At 43.9% G+C, this 22165-nt stretch overlaps 1 protein-coding gene across 1 annotated transcript; it reads right to left on the reverse strand.

Annotated features, from left to right (window-relative positions):
- Nucleotides 1-1149: 1149 nt before the first annotated feature.
- Nucleotides 1150-4641, reverse strand: LOC125521747 (Pectin lyase-like superfamily protein). The gene is made up of 5 exons (XM_048686812.2): nucleotides 4150-4641; nucleotides 2898-3018; nucleotides 2479-2653; nucleotides 2296-2366; nucleotides 1150-2013 (listed from the first exon to the last, which is right to left on the reverse strand). Exons 1-5 carry the CDS (start codon nucleotides 4600-4602, stop codon nucleotides 1376-1378), a joined length of 1458 nt encoding a protein of 485 aa, XP_048542769.1. The 5' UTR covers nucleotides 4603-4641; the 3' UTR covers nucleotides 1150-1375.
- Nucleotides 4642-22165: the final 17524 nt, after the last annotated feature.

Genomic DNA, 22165 nt, shown 5'->3' on the forward strand with positions numbered 1-22165 from the left:
TCACAAAGGAAGAAATGATAACAACGCCACACTACGCCCTAATACACCTATGCTCCAGTCAGCCGGTTCATTCCTCCTATCAGAATGTGTGCTCTGAGTCCGGTGTTCTCTGAATTTATGCTAGAGGTTGGCCATGAAAGCTGTCGAATGACATAGCTTTAGACTTGAAAAGAAATAAGACGCTAGGCCTCCATGCTGTTAACATCCAACCATTTGTTGAGTGCCTCAGAAACAAAAATTGTGACAATGCTTCCTCATGTAATTTTCTTCGGTCATGGGCATGCAATGCATGGAGCAATTTGTGCAGAACCGATCCCACGCAGGGCTTTTGGCTTGTTCGGTTCACCGTCCAAGGGAAAATACATCAAACCTGAACTGTGGAAGCATCAACATATATACATCAAACCTGAACTATCCCCTCATGAGCATGACTAAGTTTTAACTAGAATCGCAAAAGGAAGTATCAGCGTATACGCAAGTCAGACTCCTCTCGACCAGTATCAGTTTTAGAATGCTCAGCATTTCATACATAAACCACCACCTTTTGGAGGTTTCGGGTAAAAAAATCAGAAGAAACATCTCTTCCTTGAGCTCGCCGGCGCCGCCGCGCCAGCCAGATCAGGCAACAGGTCCATCCCACATCGATATGCGACCTCCCCCGCCCCGATATAATGGAGAGATGCCAGTCCCCCTCCACCCCATCCTCCCTTTATCTGGACGTCGAGAGCTCCAATTTTTTTTTTTTGAGCAACCGAGAGCTCCAAATAGTGGAGGCTTCGCCACTAAACATGTTTTGGGCCAGGCTCGGGATTTTCACTTCGGGCTCGGCCCGGGATATGATCAGGTTTACATTGCTACTACCTCCATGCCAAAATGTAGTGCAAATTAGTTTTCTGTTCAAGTTAAACTTTGTAAACTTTGACCAAGTTTACCAAAAAAATTCATCAGCATTTACAATACCATATCAATACCGCCAGGTTCATCATGAAATTTATTTTCATAAATATATATTTGGTAGTTTGCGTGTTCATATAATTTTTCTATATAGTTGGTCAAACTTCACAAAGTTTTATTTAGAACAAATCTAATATGTTTCAATATGTAGGGATGACATAAGAATGGGAGACACGTCGGGCGACACATTGGGGAGAAAGGATAATTGCCTTCTAGTATATTCGATCAGTAAATTACCTATGCCCATCTGCAGTGGATAAACATACAGAAAGACCTTTGTGCCCTCTAGACGTTTTACAAAACAAAGAATACAAGTTTTCAGTGTTGAATCTGCCTGTAAGTTCTATCCTTGTCCTTCTCTAAACACAAGTATAGACACCCCATTTCACCCATAAAAAACTTACAAGTTCTGTATAGTTGCTCAGGGAAGGCCACACCAAGAAGAAGAAGATCCATTATTCCTCAATTCTTCACAAGGTGCAGGGAAAACTTCATGCGCCTCTCCGTACACAGACTCGCATTGCCACCGTATCTGACGCCTTATCGCTGTCAGGCTAACGTTTCTGAAGCATATCCCCTCGTAAACCGCGCCGTGCACCGCCTCCAGCATCGGTGCGCGCTGCACATCCACACCAACAATGTCGACAATATGAATGTCACTGATCATCGGTAGCGCTGTTCGGTCATACTTGTCGTCCGAGTGGTCATCTGAACCCCGGCTGAACCTTATTGGCACCTTGACCTTCTCCATCGTGACATTGGCGATGGTGATGTTGGTTATGTACCCGCCACGCCCCACATCGGTCTTTAGCCTCACCGCGGAAGCAGAGTTCCATATGTGCAGGTCGCGGACAAGCACGTTTGATATCCCACCCGACATCTCACTTCCGAAACCCACACCGGAGCACGTAGGTGTGGTGCCTGAAACCCGCTGGATGATAATGTTTGAGCTGGGTTTGCCTACAGATATCCCATACTGATCCCAACCACTCTTGACAGCAACCAGGTCATCTCCACTTTCGATATAGCAGTCCTCGATACAAACTTCTGAACTTGAGTCTGGTATTGTTCAGAAAGAGAAACTGTCATGGATTAATTTGCTCTTTGTAAAGCCATTTTGTATTTAGTACAGAAAAGATCATAATCCCCAAGGAGTCACATATGAAGTACAAACGAAACTACCTGTAATTCCAATTTTATAATTAACTAAATATTTACTTGAAAGAAAACGATATAGGCCTGCTATTCATACCCAAATCAGTGACGGGCCATGTTCGGAATTAGCATTGGCAAGAGTTGCAGTTTTGAGGGAGAACAATCTGTCAATTTAAGAGCACAAACCTGGATCAATGCCATCAGTGTTTGGAGCATTCAGGGGAGCTAGTATAGTCAAATCCTTTATCACCACGTTTCTGAACATTAAATTTCCGTTGTCAGCTTATGGTTTTAGAAGAAAGACAAATGAGGATGGTTCTCTACTAGGAAACAAAGTGATAATCCACTGTATCAGCATGATGAACTAACCTGCAATAGACCGGATGCACTGTCCAAAATGGGGAGTTGCGTAGGGTGACATTGGAGATCAGGACGTTGGTTGAATTCACGAGCTCGATGAGATGACCTCTTGTGTGGTTCAAAGTCCGGTTCCACCATAGCTCCCACCACATCCGGCCTTGGCCATCAATGGTCCCATTGCTACCTGACATGGAAAAGCAGAACAATTTGCAAGTACAGTCAAAACTAATTCTTCACATGATATACCCTACAAATTATTTCCCGACAAGTATACCCCAAACTGTTTTCTCGACAAGTATGCCCCACAAACTGAAATTTGTGCTTAAATCGGCTGTTACAGGGAGTTACTTCAGCTCTCTGGTTTGCATGAACAATTCATATTTACTTGACCAAATTTGAAAATAGAGACTGTTAAACAGTTGCTGTACCAGTAATAACAACATCATTTAGATCTTGCCCATGTATGAGGCTAATGTGGCGCGGTCCTAATCTTTCCCTTCCGCGCCCGTAAGAAGGCAAAGGTGCAATGAGAGGCCACTCTTCTGGATCCTGCACATCACAGTTCACCGCTACAATCAACACTATGCACTTCTTAAATAAATTTACACAATCAACTTTATGCAGTACTAGTACAGATTCTTCGACTACTTAAATAGGAAGTGGCATGATATATTAATTCGACAGTCTGGGGATTGGTCCCCTTAAAGATAATCTCACCTGTTGCCATGTTGGCCTTGAAAACCAGGCCATGATTGTCCTATAGAATATTAAGGTGGTGGATTGCCAGTGCATATGGCAGCAATGTCAAACTCCTAGCTAACGCTCTTAATCATGCTTTCTTTCCCAACAACTTTGCACTACAAAGCCGCCACTCACATGAAAGCACTAGTAGACAGTATCCTGATATGGGGGAATCTCTTCAGCAAGTTCATCTCACATAAACTCTCCATACATACTAGTAGTAAATTAATCCTAGAAATTAGTATGCCCACTGCATTTGCATGTACCAAAAATGGGTAGTACTACTAGCTAGTGCAGAAAGCTCCAAACTAGAGATTTGTGTAACCATTTGGTGCTAGCAAATATGGAGCAGATGAGACGACACTACAAGCAAAGTACAGTAGTAGAATAGTATAGCATCAAGCCAGGCCAGTCCAAGCAGAAGTAAGGGCAAAGCAAAGGCACACACAGTGTGTTGTGGTTAGAACAATAACATGTGGCAAAGCTGCAGAAGTCACAGGAAGAAACCAACAACCGTTGCGAGCATGTGCAGGATTCCAACCCACAACAGCATCTTCCCCCTTTCTTTTTTTCATTGGTCAGTGACCATTGACAGCACAAGCGTTGAAGCAAGCCTCCAATCAAACATGAACATGGATTGAGATTCTCGTTTCTGTACTACTGGGAAGCTTAGCTATGTGCAGAAAAAAAAAGTAAAAGAAATTGTAGGCATGATCACCATGATTGTTCTTACCAGCAGAAAATAAATTTGCATTTTGTAGATGTGTGTATGGTTGAGTTCCGATGCTAAAAAATACTACTCCGTTCACTCTGTAGCGTGCACTATTGATTTGTGGCAAGATTTGAGAGGAGAAATAAATGGGAATTAATAAAATGAAACAAGAACAAGATCAGAGGAAGAGGAACTAGCGGGCATCGATCAATGGATCGATCACGTACCTGGGAGCCGAGGATGACCGCGCCATGGTGCAGGAAGAGCGTGAAGCGGCTGGTGAGGTTGAAGCTCCCCGTGAGCCACCTCCCTGCCGGCACCTCCAGCCTGGCGCCGCCGCCAGCACCCCTCTCCTCCAGCGCAGCCACGGCACGCCGGAACGCCGCCGTGTTGGACGTGACCCCATCGCCCACGGCCCCGAACTCCTCCACCGAGGCTGTTACCGCGCGCCTCCCCGCCGCGCCGGCGCCGCGGTAGAACCCGGCACAGCTGTCGACAGCGCCGTGGCCGGAGCCATGGCCCGCGGAGGGGGCGATCAGGGCGGCTAGCGGGGCCGCGGAGGGGAGGCGCGTGAGGGCGAGGTAGCAGGAAGCGAGCAGGACGAGGAAGACGATCAGGGGGGCCGACGGACGCGGGCACGGGCGTGTCATGGGCGCGCCATGGACGGTGGCGTGCGCCATGAATAATGGATCATGTCACGCGGGGGAGCCGAGGCGGAAAGAAGGGATTTTTATACGTTTCTTCCGGCGCGGTGAGTCGTTCCAGCTGGCCCCATGGTTGCCACGTGATAGAGAGAGTAGTCGGGTTTCGGAAGTTTGAAATTCAAATAGTTCGGTTCAAATTTAAATCATGTTCGTGTTCTTTTAGAACAAAAATCAACGGGATTGATGGGAATTAGAACAGCAGGGATGGACGAGGATTTGAGGCGGTTCACAAGTCACGAGTCAATGGTGGAGAGGCTGCAAGTGATGATTGGGACGTGGTTGTGTCCGTGTCCATGTTCGTTTATGTGCCCATCAAGCTTGCACGATTGTAGTGCCCGTCATTTTCTCCCTACTAATTATATATATACGCAAGTTAACAATGACAAAATGTCATGGGGGTTATTTCCAAATGCTTTTATCTTCTAAGATGTTTTTTCTTAGAAAATTAACAAAGAGTTTCGTGGGGACGATGGGTAAATTTAACCACGGATCATTTGTCTGAAGGAATCGACAACGGATGACTGTGGGTATGTATGGAGCTATTTAGATTCGGCCCCTGCTAGCCCGCCAAATCTTTGGCATGCCAAATAGTCGGCCAACGTTTTGGCTGCTTGTCGCCAAATTGGCATGAAAGTGAATTGCAACCACCAAAACAAATGCACAATAGTCAACATTTCTTATTACATCCACATTAAAAGGGGACAACATGCGTTGCCCTCCTCTGGCAACACGGGGGAAAACCCTAGCCGCGTCGCCGGGACTACTTCCACCTCCTCCCTCGCTGCGCCACCACCGGAGGGTGCGCCGGCGAAGCCGTGCGTGCCCTAGGAGGGTGGCGGTGGGGCGTTTCCTTTCCTTTCGATTCTCCCGGTGGACGTGGGCGGATCTCGCGGCGGTTGGTGGATCCGGTTGTGCGCAGCGGTGTGGCGGTCCGGCGTCAGACGGCTCACGGGGAGGCGCCCTTCTCGGTGGCTGGGCCGGCGCTGGGTGGTGGCCGCACGGCGGCATGGAGAGGGCCTAATCTGGGCTGCTGGATCCGGCATCAGATTCTGCGCGGGGCGCGTCGATGCTGCCCCTGGCCGTGGCGCGGTGCCTGGCTTCCCCCTGCTCCGGACGCGTGCTGGTGGCGCCTTGGCCTGTCTCGAGCGGCATGTTCCAGTCCGCGTGGTGGTTGGAGGTGGATGTGGTGAGGTGGAAGTGGGTCGGCATGGAAGGCAGGGCGTCGGCGCCACCAGGTCCGGCGTGGATAGCTCTGGCTCTGCCCTAGCGTGCCTAGTGCGTGCTATCGTCCTCCGGCGAGGTGGAGGTGGTGGGGGCTTGATCCAATCCAAGCGGATCTGGCCGGCTTGGTGATGGAGGCTACTGTGATGCGAACTGCTACTCTTCCTGGTGCAGTGGTTGACCCGCTCGCGCAACTCCGATGGGTGTTGGGTTCCATGATCTTGGTCAGGAGAAATCCATGCTTCGAAGAGGCCGGCGATAGTGACGCTCGTGGGCACCGTTCCTTTTCTGGAGGCGTTGTTTTGGCCCTGATCTGGCTCCCTTTCTCGGGCTTAAGGGAAACCTTTGGTCCGTCCACCGGTGACGGCGTCATAGCGTCGTTTTTTTTTGAAGGCGTCGTTTTGTTGTTCGAGGAGTCTCGATGGTGGGCTTCTAGGATGTTTTCGTTAGAAAAATGATAAAGATTTTCATGGGGGCGATGGGTATATTCACCACCGATTATTTGTTTGTGAAGGAATCAACAACAACGGGTGACTGTGGGTGTGTATGGAGCTGTTTGGATTCGGCCCTGCTAGCCCGCCAAATCATTGGCCAAAGTTTTGGCTGCTTGTCACCGAATTACTAGCATGAAAGTGAATTGCAGCCACCGATATAACCTTGGCAAGCTGAATAATGCGCTCCCATCCAAACAAATGCACAATAGTCAACATTTCTTATTTCATCTGCATTAAAAGGGGACAACATGTATGTCATCTTCTTTAAGAGGTTAACAAAATGGCAGGCCGAATTATGTTTATAAATTACTAGCAAAAAAATCCGTGCGTTGCAACGGGAGAGAAAACATAACACGCTCTTAACTCAATAACCATCACTCAAGATCACAATAGGTCCATCTCCTTTATTTTTGCGAGGCGTCATATTTGTGTTGTCGCTTATCCTCCTTCTCACTCTCACCGGTGATGACCTCGGTGTTCACACAAAACAACAAAAAACGTGTGTTGAATATGGTTAATCCTAAGACGTCTCTCTCTCCCTCTCTCCTCCATCTCCCTCTCTCTCTCACACTTTCTCTCACTCTCGCGATGAGAAATCTTTTGTTTTCCCCTGTGACATTTTTCAGAGGTATGCATGTGTAGTTATCGATATTTTCATTTCCGTATATGGTTATAGTGGGGTGTTTATTTGCAATCCGGATCGCCGCCGATATGAGAAAAAAATGAATCTTGCGCTATAAATTATAAGTTTGCTTTAATAACAATATTTTAAAAATATTTAACAGGTAAAATTAACATCATATTTAGATTCCACACATTTTTCTAATAAAATTTCATATATAATATGTTAAAATCGAAGTTTCGGTTTAAAAGATACAGATAATTTAGAAAATCATTTGGTTTGACTCAAATATATTCCAAAATAATATTTAAAAATACTTAGCAGGTAAAAATAATCTCATATTCATATTCTACATATTTTTCTAATCAAATTTCATATATAACATGTTCAAGTCGGAGTTAGGGTTTAAAAGATATGGATGATTTTAAAAAACATGTGTTTAACTTAAATATGATCCGCGGATGAATTACCTAAAACATCAGGAGGGTTTCGAAAAATGTAAAATAACGGTTCGAGTGTGACTTAAATCCGTATGGCGAGTTGATTTCAAGAAAAGACAGAGACTTCTGTGTAAAATACAAAAATAATGATTCGTTTTAACTTAAAACAGGACTGCGGGTTGAATTCTCTGAAATAGAGTGACTTTTTTGAAAAATGCCATGACGGACAAAAGAAATCCAATTTGCTTTATTATTAGGTAAAGATATCAGTTTTCTTGCTTATATTAACAATAGGCACCATCGCCATCGCCATCAACAAAAACTTGTGAGCTACCCCCTCTTTCTCAAAATGTAAGACCTTTTTAGACACTCTTGCTCACAATATCATAATAGTATCAAAAAACGTCTTACATCTTTAGACAAAGGGAGTATATTATATCTCTGAAGCCAATCTATTCCTTTAGTTTGGAGGTTGTGCAATTTTTGCAGACACATACTCCCTCCTTACATCTTTATAAGGCCTAATGCGTTTTCCAAGACCGCTTTTGACTATTGATAAGATTAATAGTACATGAGATGTATAATGTGAAAATTATATCATTGGAAGCTCCTTTCACATACGAATTTGATGGTAATGCTTTGTGTAACTTGCAACTCACTAGTAAGTTCGCACATGCAACGCACGTGTAATCTTCTTAAGCCTCCCATCTTGCATCAAGATGCCCTCTGTCCTTCGGAGAACACATCTCTAATAGTATATTTGTGTCGTAATTGTTATATGCGGACATATGTGCAACCTTCAATTATCTCCGACATTTGCCAAATTGATGAAGTATTAAGAAATGAATTAATATCACTACATTTGATCCATGAATGTGATTTAATAGCAGGTGATACCTAATACCACATGCCTATACTTAATCCCGATCTTGACAAACTCATCATATGAAACCACAAAAGAAAACCCAATCAATCAATTACACAAAATACAGACGTATGAAGTATTTAATAGCAACAGAATAAAGAGTAGGGCATTTTGGAGACCGACCTCCATGGAGCCCTTTATTTAGAAAAATAAAAAATTCATAAATTTCAGTTTAGAAAAATCAGAAAAAAGATACACATGCATGCAAGGATGTAAAGTGCATGTGTGAAAAAAATTCAGGATGAAATACCTTGAATTGCGAGCTGCACAAAAAAAACCATGGACTTTGAAGATGAACAATACATATGCTAAAAGCCCCAGATTTGTCTTTTTTGTGTAGCTCACATTTTAATGTATTTCCATCTAAAAAATTCCATACATGTATATTATGTATGTAGGTATATGTGTATTCATTTATAGAATTTTTTGAAATTGAAAAGTTCAAATTTTGAAGTTTTCAAATAAAGGCCTTCATGGAGCTCGGTCTCCGTTTGGCATTTTCGCAAAATAAAGCTGTAAATTAAATTTGCATAAGCCATGACTTAAGTACACGCAAATTCCAGTGAAATCAATCATCCGACCCACTATTGTGTGCACAATGGATAATACACAAAAGTGAAAGAAATACTGTCGACTTAATCTTTTAGTAACTGTAGTATGATTGGAGAAGCATGAAGATATTTTATTGATCTTGATGTCTAGTAGAAGGAAAAAAGTAGAGCACATAGACTTACCAATGGCTAGTTGTCACGATGTTCTTTTTCAGATTACCATAAGTTACATACGATAAATATGCCATCTCTGAATTTATTGTACTAACATCGCTGACTATCTTCTAAAAAGGATAAGACCTGAGCAATGAGCTATCAATTTTCCTTCACCAATATGATGGACCTCTCAAATGGGGCTTGTTGCAACCAGCAAAGATCCTACATCTTATGACCTCAGGTTCAGAATATTAGCTTCAGCATAGCAACCACTCCAAAATTTGCAGTACTACTATCTACGCTGCTTTTGTGCCCTTTCATATAAGTAACAACATCTATAAGATCATCAGTATGCACCTTTATAGTAAGGCAAAATGAAATAATAAGCATCTACATGATAACAGGAAGTTCAGTTTTATACCAGACTGCTTGTGAATGCACTTGATTAATCACGTTGACTTGGGATTTTCATATGGACAATACTATGCAGTTCCCTTCATCTTGGTGAGAACAAATGCATAGGTAGACGTCTACACATTTGAAATTGCTAATTAGCTGAAAACGCAAGTCTAATCAGATTCTGATAAACACAACGGGATAGAGAAAGACATCAAATCAATATGACACCTGACGACTGGTGTGTGTCAAGGGCATGTAACTGGCCAAACTTAACGCAATGATAGATCCAATGGCCATGGTCGTCGCTTGAGCCTGGGTTGGTGCCCGGCCAGGTGGATGCACCCCGTGGAAGCTGAGAACCTGGGGGCAGCGTCGGCCGGCACCTGCTCGATGTCGACCACGAAAGGGCACCAAACATGACAGATAGAGTGAGAGCCGAAAGGATCCGGTTGGAGGATGTCGAGGATGCGAAGCTAGTGAGGCAGTTGTCCGCGGAGCCGCCCGGATGGACGGTGAGGAACACCGAGGAACATGAGGCGTCCCCGACGACCTGCTAGGCGGTGTAGGAGGCGGCTTCCAGACGGCTGGCTGTAGGAGGATGTGCCGTCCCTGGCAGCCAAGCCAGGTGGTGTAGGAGCAGGCGTCGCCGCCAACGACCGGCCAAGCGGTGTAGGGAGGCGGCACCACCCGACAGCTGAGGCAAGGCGAGGCGATGGGTTGGGGCAACACAAAGATGGGAGGGGTGGCGTCCTTCAAGGTGCGGCGGCTCGAGGTGATGGGGGAGGTGTCGTGAAGGTGCGGCGGCCGGAGGCGATTGGGGGCTATGCGATGATGCAGCGGTTACTTTCCTTTCTTTCTTTCTTTCTTTCTTGATTGACGTGGGCAGTTTATTTCCTTTCGTGCCAAAGGAATGTGATCACGGAAGAGAAAGTACTTTCCTTTCTTTTCTTTCTTGACTGATCGTGGGCAGTTTCTTTCCTTTCGTGCCAAAGAAAGGTGATCACATAAGAGAAAGTTGTGTTTAGCGCTAAATGCGTTTAGTCACTCACCATTAGGACAATAACAACTGTTGGATGAATGCAAATGGATGGCCGAGATCAGTTGGATCTGTTTCTTTGGGTCATTTTATATTGGTATAGATATATTATTGATTTAATATTTGGTTAAAGTTAGTCTCAAAAAACGCATTAGACCCTATTTAGATGAAAGGAGGGAGTATGCATTTTGGGGAAAATGGACAGTTTTTTTAAGCTAGGCAGTTTTTTAGTGAGGAGACAAAAGTTCAGTTCTCCAACTGTGATGGAAATGCGATCTAGCGGGCCAAAAGATAAGCACGAGATGCTTTCGGCGGCATAAGTCTCAGGCCATATAGTGGCCTACTTTTCTGTCTGGAAATCTCAATGACGCTGATTCTCACGGGCGAGCAGCGAGCAAACCGCAGATGGCCCAGCCCAAAGTAATAGGATCCATTTGTTTGTTTGCTTGCTTCACGGATTTTCTGGATTTTTTTATTTTTGGTTTTCTATATTCACTGGTTTTTCTTTCCTTTCCATGTTTCAAAAATTAAAACAATAACGTTTTTTTGGTTTTCCATTCTTTTTTTTCAGAAATTCGTGGTTCTAAACAATTGTTCAGAATTTGAAAATTTGTCTGTTTCACAAATATTGTTTGTGTTTCTCAAAATGCAGAAAAGTGATTTCCAAAAATGTTCACAGATTTTTAAAAAATGTTTTGGGTTTCCAAATTTGGATCATAGTTTCAAAAAATGTTTCTCTTTTGAAAAACACCATAGATCCAAAAAGTTGTTCGCTTTTAGAATTTTTGCTCAGAGTTTAAAAAAATCCATCTTCTAAAATTTCAAAAGACTTTCCTGGTTTTAAAAAATAGTTCATGGACTACAAATATTTGAGATTTCCAAAAATTGATCAAGTTTTAGAAAATGCTTGAGTTTTTAAAAATTTATTCGCAATGATGAAAATGTACGTGTTTCAAAAAACATTTTACTTTAAAAAACATGTTTGAATTTTCAAAAAATGTTTAAATCTGTCGATGTTGGTAGTTCTTATGTTCCCGTGCTGCCTATTAGACACCAAAGCTCATCAACTATGCACCTTTTTATTTTTGAGACAATCTCGAGAAGGCTTTATTAATTCGTCACGATATTTACAGGGACAAACGGAAGATTTTCGGATGACCTAACCAAACATGACGGCCACCCACTAGAGAAAGTGCATGCTTCGCTAAATTGTGAGTTTCAAAGTTTGAGCTCCTAAACTCATGAACTATTTTACAAAAAGTAAATGCCAAAGAACATTTTGTAATCTCGTGGATGATTTCTCTGTAACTCGCCGAACTACCCTGCTCGATATCATCAACCGCCACCTTACAATCCTAGGCAACATGGATCCGCTCGATATAGAGATCATCCTCTAACAAAAGCCATGGCTTCTCGGATAGCAAGCGCTTCATGTATCATAGGATCAGATATTGTAGGATTGAGGGGGGGGGGGTGATTAGACTACTTGACCAAATAAAAATCTAACATTCTCTCAATTTTAGTTGTGGGCAAATTTTAGCAATTTAGCACAAGTCAAGGAATCAACCTACACATGCAATTCTAAGAGTGTAGCAGCAGAAAGTAAAACATTCCATATCAAGGTAAAGGGAAGGATTTGGAGAAGGCAAACGCAATGTAGACACGGAGATTTTTGGCGTGGTTTCGATAGGTGGTGCCATCGTACATCCACGTTGATGGAGACTTCAACCCACGAAGGATAACGGTTGTGCGAGTCCACGGAGGGCTCCGCCCATGAAGGGTCCACAAAGAAGAAACCTTGTCTATCCCACCACGACCATCACCCACAAAGGACTTGCCTCACTTGGGTAGATCTTCACGAAGTAGGCGATCTCCTTGCCCTTACAAACTTCTTGGTTCAACTCCACAATCTTGTCGGAGGCTTCCAAGTGACATCTAACCAATCTAGGAGACACCACTCTTCAAAAGGTAATAGATGGTGTGTTGATGATGAACTCCTTGATCTTATGCTTCAAATGATAGTCTCCCCAACACTCAACTCTCTCTCACAGATTTGGATATGGTGGAAAGATGATTTGAGAGGAAAACAACTTGGGGAAGGCTAAAAATCAAGATTCTTATGGTTGGATTGGAATGTCTTGATCTCAACACATGAGTAGGTGGTTCTCTCTCAGAAAATGTAGGCTGGAAGTGTAGGCACGATCCGATGGCTCTCTCTCAAATGGAGAAGGGGGTGGAGGGGTATATATTGAAGGAAATATGCCCTAGAGGCAATAATAAAGTTGTTATTTATATTTCCTTATATCATGATAAATGTTTATTATTCATGCAAGAATTGTATTAATCGGAAACTTAGTACATGTGTGAATACATAGACAAACATAGTGTCCCTAGTATGCCTCTACTTGACTAGCTTGTTAATCAAAGATGGTTAAGTTTCCTAGCCATGGACATATGTTGTCATTTGATGAACGGGATCACATCATTAGAGAATGATGTGATGGAAAAGATCCATCCGTTAGCTTAGCATAATAATCATTCAGTTTTATTGCTACTGCTTTCTTCATGACTTATACATGTTCCTCTGACTATGATATTATGCAACTCCCGAATACCGAAGGAACACCTTGTGTGCTATCAAACGTCACAACGTAACTGGGTGATTATAAAGATGCTCTACAGGTGTATCCAATGGTGTTTGTTGAGTTGGCATAGATCGAGATTAGGATTTGTCACTCCGTCTATCGGAGAGGTATCTCTGGGCCCTCTCGATAATGTACATCACTATAAGCCTTGTAAGCAATGTAGCTAATGAGTTAGTTAAGGGATGTAGCATTACGGAATGAGTAAAGAGACTTGTCGGTAACGATATTGAATTAGGTATTGAGATACCGACGATCAAATCTCGGGCAAGTAACACACCGATGACAAAGGGAACAACATATATCGTTATGCGGTTTGACCGATAAAGATCTTCGTAGAATATGTAGGGACCAATATGAGCATCCAGGTTCCGCTATCGGTTATTGACCGGAGACGTGTCTCTGACATGTATACATAGTTTTTGAACCCATAGGGTCCACACACTTAACGTTCGGTGACGATTGTATTATGAGTTTATGTGTTTTTGATGTACTGAAGGTATTTCAGAGTCCCGGATATGATCACGGACATAACAAGGAGTCTCAAAATGGTCGAGACATAAAGATTGATATATTAGACGACTATATTTGGACATCGGAATGGTTCCGGGTGAGATCGGGCATTTACCGTTGTACCGGGAGGCTACCGGAACCCCCCGGGAGGTATATGGGCCTTATTGGGCCATAGTGGGAGAGAGGAGAAGGGAGAAAAGGAGGGGGCGCCCCCCAAGCCCAATCCAAATTGGGAAGGGGGCCGGCCCCCCTTTCCTCCCTCCTTCCTTCCCCTTCCTTCTCTCCTAATCCAACTAGGGAAGGGAGGGGGGATCCTACTCCCGGTGGGAGTAGGACTCCCCTTGGGGCGCGCTTAGGAGGCCGGCCCCCTCCCCCTCCTCCACTCCTTTATATACGGGGGAGGGGGCACCCCATAGACACATAAGTTGATCATTGATCTCTTAGCCGTGTGCGGTGCCCCCCTCCACCATAATCCACCTCGGTCATATCGTAGCGGTGCTTAGGCGAAGCCCTATTCCGGTAGCATCATCATCACCGTCATCACGCCGTCATGCTGACGAAGCTCTCCCTCGACACTCTACTGGATCATGAGTTCGTGGGATGTCACCGAGCCGAACGTGTGCAGATCGCGGAGGTGCCGTACCTTCGGTGCTAGGGTCGGTCGATCGTGAAGACGTATGACTACATCAACCGCGTTGTCATAACGCTTCCGCTTACGGTCTACGAGGGTACGTAGACAACACTCTTCCCTCTTGTTGCTATGCATCACCATGATCTTGCGTGTGCGTAGGAATTTTTTTGAAATTACTGCGTTCCCTAACAGTGGCATCAGAGCCAGGTCTATGCGTAGATGTTATATGCACGAGTAGAACAAAAAAGGAGTTGTGGGCATGGATATATACATATTTCTTACTGTCACTAGTTGATTCTTGATTCGGCGGTATTGTTGGATGAAGCGGCTCAGACCGACATTACGTGTATGCTTACGCGAGACTGGTTCTACCGACGTGCTTCGCACACAGGTGGCTAGTGGGTGTCTGTTTCTCCAACTTTAGTTGAATCGGATTCAATGAACAGGGTTATTTCTGAAGATCAAAAAGCAATCACTATACCACGTTGTGGTTTTTGATGCGTAGGTAAGAACGGTTCTTGCTCAGCCCGTAGCAGCCACGTAAAACTTGCAACAACAAAGTAGAGGACGTCTAACTTGTTTTTGCAGGGTATGTTGTGATGTGATATGGTCAAGCCGTGATGAGATATAAATTGTTGTATGAGATGATTATGTTTTGTTAAAGTTATCGGCAACTGGCAGGAGCCTTATGGTTGTCTCTTTATTGCATAAGATGCAAGCGCCATATAATTGCTTTACTTTATCGCTATGCGATAGCAATAGTTGCAAAAGCAATAGTTGCTGAGACGACCATGTGATGACACGTTGATAGAGATCAAGATGATGGAGATCATGGTGTCATGCCGGTGACGATAGAGATCATGACGGTGTTTTGGAGATGGAGATCAAAGGCACAAGATGATGATGGCCATATCATGTCACATATTTTTATTGCATGTGATGTTTACTTTTTATACATCTTATTTTGCTTAGTTCGGCGGTAGCATTATAAGATGATCTCTCACTAAATTTCAAGGTATAAGTGTTCTCCCTGAGTATGCACCGTTGCGACAGTTCGTCGTGCCGAGACACCACGTGATGATCAGGTGTGATAAGCTCTACGTTCACATACAACGGGTGCAAGACAGTTTTGCACACGCAGAATACTCGGGTTAAACTTGACGAGCCTAGCATATGCAGATATGGCCTCGGAACACTGGAGACCGAAAGGTCGAGTGTGAATCATATAGTAGATATGATCAACATAGTGATGTTCATCATTGAAAACTACTCCATCTCACATGATGATCGGACATGGTTTAGTTGATTTGGATCACGTGATCATTTAGATGACTAGAGGGATGTCTATCTAAGTGGGAGTTCTTAAGTAATATGATTAATTGAACTTTAAATTATCATGAACTCAGTCCTGATAGTATTTGCATATCTATGTTGTTGATCAATAGCTTGCGATGTAGCTCCCCGTTTATTTTTGAAATGTTCCTAGAGAAAAATATGTTGAAAGATGATAGTAACAATGATGCGGATTGGGTTTGTGATCTGAGGATTATCCTCATTGCTGCACAGAAGAATTATGTCCATGATGCACTGCTAAGTGACAGACCTATTGAAGGAAATATGCCCTAGAGGCAATAATAAAGTTATTATTTATTTCGTTATTTTATGATAAATGTTTATTATTCATGCTAGAATTGTATTAACCGGAAATATAATACATGTGTGAATACATAGACAAATAGAGTGTCACTAGTATGCCTCTACTTGACTAGCTCGTTGATCAAAGATGGTTATGTTTCCTAACCATGGACATCAGTTGTCATTTGATAAACGGGATCACATCATTAGGAGAATGACTTGATTGACTTGACCCATTCTGTTAGCTTAGCACTTGATCGTTTTAGTTTACTATTATTGCTTTCTTCATGACTTATACATGTTCCTATGACTATGAGATTATGCAACTCCCGATTACCGGAGGAACACTTTGTGTGCAACCAAACGTCACAATGTAACTGGGTGATTATAAAGGTGCTCTACAGATGTCTCCGATGGTACTTGTTGAGTTGGCATAGATCGAGATTAGGATTTGTCACTCCGATTGTCGGAGAGGTATCTCTGGGCCCTCTCGATAATGCACATCACTATAAGCCTTGCAAGCAATGCAATTAATGAGTTGGTTGCGGGATGATGCATTACGGAACGAGTAAAGAGACCTGCCGGTAACAAGATTGAGCTAGGTATTGAGATACCGACGATCGAATCTCGAGCAAGTAACATACCGATGACAAAGGGAACAACGTATGTTGTTATGCGGTTTGACCAATAAAGATCTTCGTAGTATATGTAGGACCAATATGAGCATCCAGGTTCCGCTATTGGTTATTGACCGGAGACGTGTCTCGGTCATGTCTACATAGTTCTCGAACCCGTAGGGTCCGCACGCTTAAAGTTCTGTGACGATCGGTATTATGAGTTTTTGTGTTTTGATGCACCGAAGGTAGTTCGGAGTCCCGGATATGATCACGGACATGACGAGGAGTCTCGAAATGGTCGAGATGTAAAGATCGATATATTGGAAGCCTATATTTGGACATCGGAATGTTTCCGGATGAAATCGGGATTTTACCGGAGTATCGGGAGGTTACCGGAACCCCCCGGTAATTGTATGGGCCTTAATGGGCCATAGTGGAGAGAGAGAGAGGAGGCCAGGGCAGGCCGCGCGCCCCCTCCCCCTCTGGTCCGAATTGGACTCGGAGGGGTGCGGTGTTGGGGAACGTAGTAATTTCAAGAATTTTCCTACGCACACGCAAGATCATGGTGATGCATAACAAGGAGAGGGGAGAGTATGATCTATGTACCCTCGTAGACCGACAGCGGAAGCGTTATGACAACGCAGTTGATGTAGTCGTACGTCTTCACGGCCCGACCGGTCAAGCACCGAAACTACGACACCTCCGAGTTCTAGCACACGTTCAGCTCGATGACGATCCCCGGACTCCGATCCAGCAAAGTGTCGGGGAAGAGTTCCGTCAGCACGACGGTGTGGTGACGATCTTGATGTTCTACTATCGTAGGGCTTCGCCTAAGCACCACTACAATATTATCGAGGACTATGGTGGAAAGGGGCACCGCACACGGCTAAGAGAACGATCTTAGAGATCAACTTGTGTGTCTAGAGGTGCCCCCCTGCCCCCGTATACAAAGGAGCCAAGGGGGGGTGCGGCCGGCCCTAGGAGGAGGCGCGCAGGAGGAGTCCTACTCCTATCGGGAGTAGGACTCCCCCCTTTCCCTAGTTGGATTAGGACTTGGGGAAGAAGGAAGAGAGGGAAGAAAGGAAAGGGGGGGGGGGGCGCCGCCCCCCCTCCTTGTCCAATTCGGACTTGGGGAGGGGGATGGGCGCGCGGAAGCCCCTAGGCCTCCTCTCCTCTTCCTCCACTAGGCTCATTAAGGCCCATTAGGTTACCGGGGGGGGGGGGGTTCTGGTAACCTCCCAGTACTCCGGTAAAATGCCTATTTCACCTGGAACACTTCCGATGTCCAAAAATAGGCTTCCAATATATCAATCTTTATGTCTCGACCATTTCGAGACTCCTCGTCATGTTCGTGATCACATCTGGGACTCCGAACTAACTTCGGTACATCAAAATATATAAACTCATAATGAAACTGTCATCGTAACGTTAAGCGTGCGGACCCTACGGGTTCGAGAACAATGTAGACATGACCGAGACATGTCTCCGGTCAATAACCAATAGCGGAACCTGGATGCTCATATTGGCTCCCACATATTCTACGAAGATCTTTTATCGGCCAGACCGCATAACAACATACTTTGTTCCCTTTGTCATCGGTATGTTACTTGCCCGAGATCCGATCGTCGGTATCTCAATACCTAGTTCAATCTCGTTACCGGCAAGTCTCTTTACTCGTTTCGTAATACATCATCTCACAACTAACTCATTAGTTGCAATGCTTGCAAGGCTTATGTGATGTGCATTACCGAGAGGGCCCAGAGACACCTCTCTGACAATCGGAGTGACAAATCCTAATCTCGAAATACGCTAACCCAACATGTACCTTTGGAGACACCTATAGAGCTCCTTTATAATCACCCAGTTACGTTGTGACGTTTGGTAGCACACAAAGTGTTCCTCCGGCAAACGGGAGTTGCATAATCTCATAGTCACAGGAACATGTATAAGTCATGAAGAAAGCAATAGCAACATACTAAACGATCGGGTGCTAAGCTAATGGAATGGGTCATGTCAATCACATCATTCTCCTAATAATGTGATCCCATTAATCAAATGAAAAAACATGTCTATGGTTAGGAAACATAACCATCTTTGATTAACGAGCTAGTCAAGCAGAGGCATACTAGTGATGTTTAGTTTGTCTATGTATTCACACAAGTATTATGTTTCCGGATAATACAATTCTAGCATGAACAATAAACATTTATCATGATATAAGGAAATAAAATAATAACTTTAGTATTGCCTCTAGGGCATATTTCCTTCAGTCTCCCACTTGCACTAGAGTCAATAATCTAGATTACACAGTAATGATTCTAACACCCATGGAGCTTTGGTGCTGATCATGTTTTGCTCGTGGAAGAGGCTTAGTCAATGGGTCTGCTACATTCAGATCCGTATGTATCTTGCAAATCTCTATGTCTCCCACCTGGACTAGATCCCGGATGGAATTGAAGCGTCTCTTGATGTGCTTGGTTCTCTTGTGAAATCTGGATTCCTTTGCCAAGGCAATTGCACCAGTATTGTCACAAAAGATTTTCATTGGACCCGATGCACTAGGTATGACACCTAGATCGGATATGAACTCCTTCATCCAGACTCCTTCGTTTGCTGCTTCCGAAGCAGCTATGTACTCTGCTTCACATGTAGATCCCGCCACAATGCTTTTTTAGAACTGCACCAACTGACAGCTCCACCGTTTAATGTAAACACATATCCGGTTTGCGATTAGAATCGTCCGGATCAGTGTCAAAGCTTGCATCAACGTAACCATTTACGATGAGCTCTTTGTCACCTCCATATATGAGAAACACATCCTTAGCCCTTTTCAGGTATTTCAGGATGTTCTTGATCTGTCGTGGAATTGTCACGGCAGATGTCCTTAGTGCCAGGACTTAGTCGCGAGGCCAACGCATCTAGGCGGTAGCTTGAGAGGGGTTGATCAGGACGAGAGACGTAACACACAAGACAAGGATTTAGACAGCTTCGGGCCCCGGGAAACATCATCCGGTAAAAACCCTACATGCTATTTGGGGCTAGGTCTCATTATGATCACGAGAGAGTCGCCGGTAAGCCGGCTCTTTGTGTCTAGCCCTAGAGATTGTTTCTTGTTTCCTGTCCCCCTTTGGGGAGCCCCGCCCCTCCTTATATAAATTAGAGGGGTGGGTTACATGTGGAGTCCAAATAGGATTAGGACTAGCCTATCTTCTACTACAAGCCGGATACAAGTCCGGTTCTTGATTCCTTGTAAGGGAGATATTCCTCACGCCTTTCCTCTTAAGCCGGCCTACCATAACGTAAGCCGGCCTTCTAGGCCTTGAGCCTCCTGGGCCCCCGGGTCTTGTTGCTCCTCTGATCCGCTTGCCAGGTCACCCATAAGTCGCCAGGATCGGGCGGGTCACTTAGTGTGTCGTCCAGTCAGGGCGGGTCATTAGTGAGTCGCCAAGTCCGTTTGGGTTATACATCTAGCCGGGTCATACCGCGGGGTATATCCCCGACATTAGCCCCCAAGTTTAATTTGGATTTATCCATGTTAAACTGATCTGCAACATAAACACAAGAACAAACTGACAGGTTGTACTCCGGGTTAAATATTCTTGTAAGCCGGCACCTAATAATTTTTTAATCCTTGTCATTTTCTTCTTGATACATGCCCATGTACTCATAGCAAATCTCCTTTAGTAGATATGTTCAAACTTTGTGAATGCAAAAAATCCAGATACTTCTTTTGAGAAATCCGGGTAAATAGGCCAGCTTCAGAGTCAATTTGCTGGCATTGGTCTCTTGTAGAGAAATATTGTAAGAAATAATCTACTTGAATCGGCTTCCAAAGCACCGGCCTAAAACATATTGGTCTTGAAATACTCATCTGACTTTCGGCCGGCTTGAAGAGGTAAAACTTGCTGGTTTATCATAACCAAAATTGCCGGCTTGTAAATATTGATAGCACCGGGTCATAACTGTAGCTGACGCGGGGTCATAATTATTGGTGACACCAGATCATGATTGTTGCAAACACCGTATCAATCCGATCTGCTCAAAACTGAGAATTTGAACATATTTCTCGCTTATATCCATATTACTTGTAGCCCCCAAGGGCCGGTTTAATCAGCATGAATAAGCTGGGACTTATCACCATGGCTTTAAATAAAATCCAGCTGTGTAGCCCCCATGAGTCGGCTATAGTCATAGTAGTGTAGCCGGGTCATCCTAGAATTGTCTTCAGCAAAGAGCAATATGCATTAGCCGCCAAGTGTCGGGTCATTATGTAATAATGAGCAGGGACTTTGTAAATATGATGATGTAAATTTGAGCAGTAACATGTAGCCCCCAAGGGTCGGCTTAGTAAGATAATACTGAGCTGGGACTTTTCATTGAAAATAATATCATATGATGTTACTCCCATCCTGGGGCTTGAACCCACATCCACAAGGTTAAGAGATTTGTGCTTTACCAACTGAGTAGTGGATCCTTCAATATATAATGGAATAAGGCTTGTGTATCTTGAATTTTAACAGGAGCAATTGGTAACCCCCAAGGGCCGGCTCATTACAACGGGATGAGTCGGGTCGTCAATAAGGCCAATAAAAATGACTTTGCATTAGCCCCCAAGTGTCATGGTGCATGCTTGCAGTGACATGAGACTTGCATATTTGATGTAACCTCAACTTGAATAATGTAGCCCCCAAGTGTCGGGTCGTAAGCCTGCAGCGACTCGGGACTATTTCCTCCATTGTAAAATAAATCATGCCCATTGATAAAGATAATAGCCGTTGCACTAAAGCGACTTTGAAAACCTCAATCATAATACTGGTTATTGATAATCATAATAGAAATCCAGCCATGTTGGCTATTCAAGATAAGAATAATATAATCCGGTATGAAAACCTCAATCATTCAATATCATCATGAAAATCCAGCCATGTTGGCTATTAAAGATTTGAATAACCCGGTTTGAAAACCTCAATCATTCAATATCATAACGAAAATCCAGCCAAGTTTGGCTATTTAAAGATTTCAAATACCTGATCTGTTGACAAGTAAATCCGGAGTTTAAATACCCGGCGGCTCTTGGCCGATGGCAATTCAATACGCCTTCATTGTAAACCGGAATTTTCATGACCCGGCGGCTTATAGCCTTTTGAGAAAAATCCAGAACGGATAATCATTTTGAAGAATCAACTTTGGTAATGAGCTTGAACTTAATCATTTATATGTCATATTTCTGCAAATCCTGCAAAGAGTTTAAACAACATATGCCCTGGCGACTTAGCGTCAAAACCAGGGCAGGTCATAATATCTCACATATAACTACTGTGATATTGAATTTGTACCGCCGGCTTACATAACCTGTGCAGTAAGGGTGATAACCCAATCCTTAGAAGCCAATGCTTCCACATAGATGATGATTGTCATAAACTGGTGACTTATAGTCAAAAGTCAAGCCGGGTTAAGCATAAAACACTTACATATATTTGAGATATAGTCCCAAAAAGGTCTCAAGTTAAGTAATTGTGGCTGCAATAAACTTTACCAGAGACAGAATAAAACTTTTTGAGGCTTCTGATTCAGATACGATCAGTAAACCGTTCCAAAGGGGTTAAGCTAAGATTCGAATACGATCAGCCCCCAGTGGCTTTGGCGATGCCGATCAA

Source organism: Triticum urartu, chromosome 7A (assembly GCF_056163025.1).
Source record: "Triticum urartu cultivar PI428250 chromosome 7A, HENAU_Tu73, whole genome shotgun sequence".
Lineage (NCBI taxonomy): Eukaryota > Viridiplantae > Streptophyta > Magnoliopsida > Poales > Poaceae > Triticum > Triticum urartu.